This window comes from Prosopis cineraria, unplaced genomic scaffold, assembly GCF_029017545.1.
Source record: "Prosopis cineraria cultivar Desert tree isolate PC_DT_omini unplaced genomic scaffold, ASM2901754v1 PC2, whole genome shotgun sequence".
NCBI lineage: Eukaryota > Viridiplantae > Streptophyta > Magnoliopsida > Fabales > Fabaceae > Prosopis > Prosopis cineraria.
The window spans coordinates 17,876,163-17,883,034 of record NW_026555333.1 but is presented as its reverse complement, the minus strand read 5'-3'; the positions used below and the strand labels follow the sequence as shown (position 1 = coordinate 17,883,034).

Genomic DNA, 6,872 nt, shown 5'->3' with positions numbered 1-6,872 from the left:
CCTAAATAAAGTTTCAATGTTTTAATAACTATTTGTTTTGAATATTTTTAAAATATTAAGGGAAAATAAGCATAAGAGGTTATTTCATATGTTTTTATTTTTACTTTGAATACATGGTCTCATATTAGTAAAGGTGGATAAAAGGTGTGTTTATATTACTTAAAAAATCTTAATTCTTAAGGTAAAAATTTAAATTGGCTCAAAAAAATAAAAAAAATCTATGGATTTATATATATATATATATATATATTCAAGTATTTTAAGTCCAATCAATAAACCCAACCCAAGTTGAGCATGATTTAAATTAAGTCCACTCTACTTCGCCCAAATTATGGCTGTAATATTAATTAGTTACATTCTAGTTCCAGACTAAATGTATATGCATCAGAAATTTAGTATGAACAGGCATAACATTACCTTTATTTATAATTTCCTAAGATTTACTTTTTAAAACCCATGTTTTTAAATAGAAAAAATTTAGAAAACTATATTTTTAAAAAAAGTTATTTTGTTATTAGATTATTTTAATAATTTAACTAAGTTCTCTTTATTTTTGAGGAGGTAGTTAGGAGTGTTATGTATTTACGAAAAGGAGTAGCATTTAATTGTTTTTAAAGATAAAATAGTAATAAAATAATTTAAGTCTGCAGTTTAGCCAACGTTTTAAAAAAAAGATCAAATTTTGAAAAGAATGGTTTTGGATGGCATGAATGTGACGTTCAAGTTAAGTGGGGTTAGCTTTGCTGGGTCAGACAGCAAAATTAATCCTCTTTTGGATCTGTGTCCTGTAGAGAGAGACAGGAAGCCCGCCCCTTACCAAAATTTGAATTTCTTCTCTCTCTCTCTCTCCCCCCCCCCTCATTAAATCACAAAGTTGCAAACTTTCTCTTCAATTGAATGAAATGAATGAATTATAGTTTTCTTGGGCATTGTACACCTTTTCCTTTTCCCTTTATCTTAATTCCAATTCAAATCCGCTTTTCTCTGACTTTCCTTTCTTCTATTTCTTCAGTCTCTGTCGTTTCCTTCTTTCAATCTCTAGCTCCATTGCTAAGGTCAGGCCAGAAGAAGAACTTCCATGGGTACATGTTTGAGTAAGAAGAAAGGGTCCTCCTCCTTCTCTTCCCCTATTGCTGAAACCAAGTCTCTTTCTTCTTCAGCGCCTCCTGAGCTGAAGAACAATTCTGCCAATGTCATTTCTGTATCCAAACCCAAAGTGGAATCTGAGCCACAACTGAATCTGGAGAAGGATAAGAAGACGACAGTGCTCCAAGAGAAGCAAGAACCAGTGCGTGAAGATTCAGGAGGCCAAGTGAAAAAGGAGGTTTTCATCATCAAGCACAGGAAAAGCCATGATGACAGGGAGAGAAATTCCAAATGCCCACCAACTGTTCACCAAAATACCTCAGTTGATGGAGATGCTGAAAATGAAACTAACAATGAAGCAGTTGAGTTTGTGGGTGCTAACAAGACTTTGCCACCAGCATCAGCAGCAACCATGGGAGTGGGTGTGAGGACTTCAAGCTGCACCAAGGAAGAGGTGGATGCAATTCTCATACAGTGTGGGAGACTCAGCAGAAGCTCTTCTGGTAAAGCTGCTTCTTCTTCTGCTGGTGCCGGTGAACGTAGGAGAAGGTACTCTGGTTCAAAGAGAAGCTATGATTTTGATCACTGTGACAATGACACCATTTCTGCTGAGGATGACCAAAGGAGGGCCAATGGCACAGACAATAGTGATCTGTGTGAGGATGGTGGAGAGAAACGCCGCCAACACCGCCCACGAGACCGCCAATCTCCCAGAAAGCCCTCTTCTTCTCAGGGAAGGAGAAGAACCCCTAGCAGGGAAAGAGATCAGCAGCAGAACCAGCGATCCAGTAGCAGAGAGAGGAGGGTTAGCAGATCTCCTGGCAGAAGATCTTCAGAGACCAGCAACCCCACAAGCACAAACGCAGCTTCTGCCATTGCTAGCAACAATAACAGCAATTCCACTGCTAGACCTGGGAAGATGGTATCTGTTCCCCCAACTGTTTCATCCTTGGTTATGGATAAGAGTAACAATGGTGGTGGAGGAGAATCTGGAGTCAAGAGGATCTCAGTGAAGAGGAATGTTGGTGATAGTGGCATGGTGGGTTCACGAACTGCAGCCTCACCACGTTCTCAATCTCCTGCAAGGGCAAATGGAAATGGTACTGCAGCGAATTCTAAAACATTGGGAGAGAGTAATGCTCAGCAACAACCCTCACTTAGCCGTAACTCTTCAAGGAAAGCAGATCAATCGCCTTATAGAAGAAACCCATTGAGTGAAATTGATCCCAACTTCCTTGCTTATCCACAATCAGCCAACAATAACAATAAGGTAATCACTTCACTGATCTAACATTTCTTAGCAAGAAAGTACTGAAATTTCTTTTTGCTTTTCTGTTTTCTCGTGTCCCCAAATGGGTGTGATTGTTCTGAAGTTTGATGATTTTCTTTGATATAGAAAATGAATGTTGATGTGAACGACAACCCCAAAAGCAGAACCAGGGGTGTGGGGGGAAATTGCAAGCCAAAGGAGCAACAAGAGGAAGAGGTGATAGGGCTAGGTCCAATGACTGAAAATATCGTTGTGAAAACAGTTGTGCCTTCAGGGATTGACAACCTTAAACAATCCCAGACATTGACAAGAAGCAGGTCCTCTAGGCGATCGCGGGACCTAGATATCAACCCTGAAACAATGTTGAATCCTGAGCAGTCATACACTTCGCTTCTACTTGAAGACATCCAAAACTTCCATCAAAATAACACTGCCACACCACCTGTCTCTCTCCCTGCTTGTGTAACCAAAGCTTGCTCTATAGTTGAAGCTGTTGCTGATCTGAACTCCACTACTAGCTCAAATCTCCTCGGTCCCTTCTCTGATGACCGGAAAAGTCCACCCACATGTCAATCAACTAGGAATGACTACAATGTCTCATTGGGTGCAAATCATTATGGGAAGAAAAGGGTCAAAGACACCAAAGATCCATTTGTGGAATCTGAGGTTGTTGTGCATGATGATGTGATGGAGCCAAGCTTTCATAAGTATGTCACAGTGAAGAGAGGTGGTTCAGTTCGTGGTGGTGGTGGGGCAGACATGGAGGATCAAGAGTCTTCAGGAAGCAACAGCTTCACTGTGAGTGGTCAACAAAACTGGGGATTCTCTTCTTCTTCATGGGAACCCAACTCTGCTGATTCTACTGATAGCTGGACTTCAAGATTGAACTCCAGAGAGGAAGAAGTCCAGAAAAGTTCATCAGGCTGGGCATCTGAAGCAGGACGTGACATGGAGGAAGCGAGGAAGAAGTCCAATAGCAAGGGGAGAGAATGTGATCATCAGCACAGCGGTGGAATAGGGAGAGGCAGGCTTGGTGCAGCTAAGAGTCTGCATACCTTATCTGTTACAGCGGCTGCAACCATATAGATGATGTTATGTATGAATGTCTCTTGACGTTGTCTAGTTTTTTTCTTTTCAAGTACTGATTATTTCTATCGTTTGAGGTTGCAAACTTGCAACCATTTCTAGTTTAATTAAGGCCATCATTTTTCAATATCATAGGCTCTCTCTGTCTCATGTTGAAACATGATTGAAGATTTGTCCAACTCTGGAGAACCGAACTAGCACATATACACTGTAAGTGTCACTATGCAGAAGCTTGCATCTTGAAAATTCTTCTTATACTCGTAGAAGTAAACAAGTACATACTGTTCAATGGTCATTGAACAAACCTCACATTCGTGTGGTAGCTTGTATCTTGAAATTCACCTCACAGTCAATGATCATTGAACGTGTAATATTACAAGTCAATTGACTTGTAAATATCCCAGGGAGTTCACAAGGAGTTTTTCCTTAATCACTCAGAAAAGTAGGAAGCTTTGTAATATCCCCATTCACTGGATTTAGGAAGGTTGTAATCCTGCATAGGTTTTAGGCATTTTCGTTTGCAATCTATTTTCTAAAAGATGTCGCTTTTTGCTACAGTGACATCCTATAGCGCTATGTTGCTTCTGTCTGATTATTAATGCAACAGAAGCATAGAAGAATACTCAGAGGTGGCATTGGTTTGTGTTGGGTTTTAAATGAATTTGATGCAATTATTGTAATTTTATAATTTGATAACTTTCTACGAAGTAAACAATTAATCTACTCAGAGGTGGCATTGGTTTGTGTTGGGTTTTAAATGAATTTGATGCAATTATTTTAATTTTATAATTTGATAACTTTCTACGAAGTAAACAATTAATCTATGGGTTCTTGTAGATTTTATTATATACTAGACTAGACTAGATAGTTCCATCAAAATTAATTTTTTTGAAACTAAAATAAAAGATAAACAGTAAACTAACAATGGACTAGAGTTTTATATTTATAATTATATATAATGGTTGGAACTTCTTATTTTTATAATTATATATACTGATTGGAACTATATATGTGTATTTTTAATGTAACTAGGAAACTTTATTCACAAGAATGTAAGCAGGTACAAATTAGGAAGTGACAATAAATAAAAAGAAAACACAAAAGGACCCCCCCTCTAGGAAACATAAACAAACCTAAAAAAGAGGTGTCTATAGCAAATTGAAATCACAAGAAATACTATGAGTTAATTTAGCCAAATAGTCAGCAACCCTCATCTTATCTCTAAACAAAAAATGGAGGTTAATAATTCAATTTTATGCAAAAGTCTCCTCATAGCTTGAACAATATTACAAAAGGGATGATAATTGTAGTTGTCTTGTATGATAATCGAAATGGCATTATCATAAAAGACCTCTATAACTCTTAACTCATTCTTCTAACATAATTTCAACTCATAAAAAATGTCATAAATTTCAACAATGCCAACAGGTACATGATTGAGCTTCTTATTAAAACTTAAAACTCAATCACTAGTAATATCTCTCAAAAGTCTGCCGGACTACCACATGCACTATGCCTATCAGCTATGTAATGTACAAGTGTGGGTAATGAAAACAAGAGGTACATTGATTTAAAATAACATTAGACAAATGAAATTTAAATTTTAAAAAAGTCATGCAATCAAAGAAAAATGTCACATTGCTCATTCACTTCCAATATTATATATATATATATATGTTATGATCTTATTTATAAGTTACTTTTAATATTTTTATTGCAGTTAAAGAAAACCTTAAATTTCATTAACATTATGTAAAACCTTAATGAGTTTTCAACTTTATTCCTATTAAATATGCATATTTCAAAAATAAAATATTCTAACATTTAATAACCTTCTCAATATTTAATACGAACAAGAAAGTAATACAATAATCTTTGAGATGCTCTATAAATAGGATTAAAATAAATACTCTTTTTGTTTTATAAATAAGATTAAAGGAGTGTATATATATATATATATATATGTATATATGTATATCTTGATATGTCTTTTTTTCTCCTTTGTTTGTTTGTTTGTTTTTTTTTTTGGTTTCTCTTGTTCAGCATCAGCTGCTTCTGACTGAGGATTGCTTTTAATAGAAAAGGCTTGCGCAAAGCAGCTGTTGGAAGCAGTGACCATGGCTTCTAACCGTTGAGAAAACTTTTGTTTTAATTTTTTTATTCGCTAAAAACAAAATTCAGCTGTCCTCAACTTTGTTTATTAACTTTACTTTGAAATTTGAGAGCTCCAGACTAAAAAGACAGGCTTTTCAGCCAACTTTTTGCTTGTGCGTGTGAGGACGAGATAACTTCAGGTCCCACAAAAAAAGCCCTGGGGTTATTGATAGCTTTGCCTTTTTGCTTGATTTTTTTTAATCGTACACAGGTATATTGTTAGTAAGACTAATTTTATTTGAAAGACCTTTTTTTTTTTAATTTACTATAATATAAAGCATTAACTCCTTCCAATAAATTCAATTCCTGTTAGTTTAAATTTTTGCTTAATTTCTTTACTTCACGGAAGATACATTCACGGAGGCGGGAATTTTTTTGCAACTTTCTTGCTTGTGATCTTAGTTGAGAAATTATTCTGCTGGCTTCCTTCTTCATTATGTTGAATAGAGATGCAGAAAGTAGGGAATGACTAATAAATAAATAAATAAAATATATGTACACTTCAAACATTCTTCCTTCTTTAAACATACTAATCATGCCTTAAAATACTGCTACTGTTGTAATTTGGAAACTAAGTTAATTCAATATCATGATATGCAAGATATGAAGTTCCACATCAAGTAAGAACAAAATCTCTAAATGCTTTAAAAATAGATTTGAAGGGAAAGTATAAATTCAAATGTAAAAAATTAATATTTAAAAAGTATACTTAGTATGGCATGTGACTAACGTTTCTGTTCTGAGCACAATCTCCGTAAAATTTTGATTTATTTGTCAATCATATGAGAGTAGTGGTCTGCAGGTTAAAAACATTAAAGCTCTCAATCGTGCTTTATTAAAAAAGGATGTTTGGAGAATTATTAGTAATGATAAGATTATCTTTAATAAAGTATTGAGGCATGATTATCTTTCAATTAAAGATGGTTTTTCTTTGATTTCAAAAGCTTCTACTTCACCTATTTGAAAATGTATTGAGAAATCTAGTAATATCATTACTGAATCTTCATTGGTGGCCCTTGCAACAGTCAGGTGGTATATATTCATCTTGGAATGCATCCAATCTTATACTGTGCCCTTTCCTTCGTTGGAATATCTCCTTACTTAATTCCTTGTATTCTTCTTCTGCTACTGTTTTTTTTTCCCCATTTTAATGACTCCAATTTATTTTAATAATCACCCTAATGTTATTAAATGGTCAAAAAATTTCTTAGGTGATTATTCTATTAAACATGGTTATAAGATTTGTTATGAATCTGCTATGTCTAGTCCACCCCTT

At 35.2% G+C, this 6,872-nt stretch overlaps 1 protein-coding gene across 2 annotated transcripts; it reads left to right on the top strand.

Moving 5' to 3' along the window:
- The first annotated feature begins 824 nt into the window (after positions 1–824).
- LOC129301863 (uncharacterized protein At1g65710) lies at positions 825–4,200 on the top strand. 2 transcript variants are annotated; one of them, XR_008591102.1, is made up of 3 exons: positions 825–2,356; positions 2,483–3,652; positions 4,001–4,200. XR_008591102.1 is itself a non-coding variant. In XM_054940475.1 (2 exons), exons 1-2 carry the CDS (start codon positions 1,079–1,081, stop codon positions 3,440–3,442), a joined length of 2,238 nt encoding a protein of 745 aa, XP_054796450.1. In that variant the 5' UTR covers positions 825–1,078; the 3' UTR covers positions 3,443–4,200. The 2 variants fall into 2 exon arrangements, 1 of the variants encoding a protein (XP_054796450.1); XM_054940475.1 differs by having other exon boundaries at positions 2,483–4,200.
- The last annotated feature ends 2,672 nt before the right edge of the window (positions 4,201–6,872 follow it).

Coding starts and splice junctions, on each gene's coding strand:
- LOC129301863 (XM_054940475.1), top strand. CDS start 1,079: ATGGGTACATGTTTGAGTAAGAAGAAAGGGTCCTCCTCCTTCTCTTCC. Junction 2,357..2,482: donor CAGCCAACAATAACAATAAG/GTAATCACTTCA, acceptor TCTTTGATATAG/AAAATGAATGTTGATGTGAA.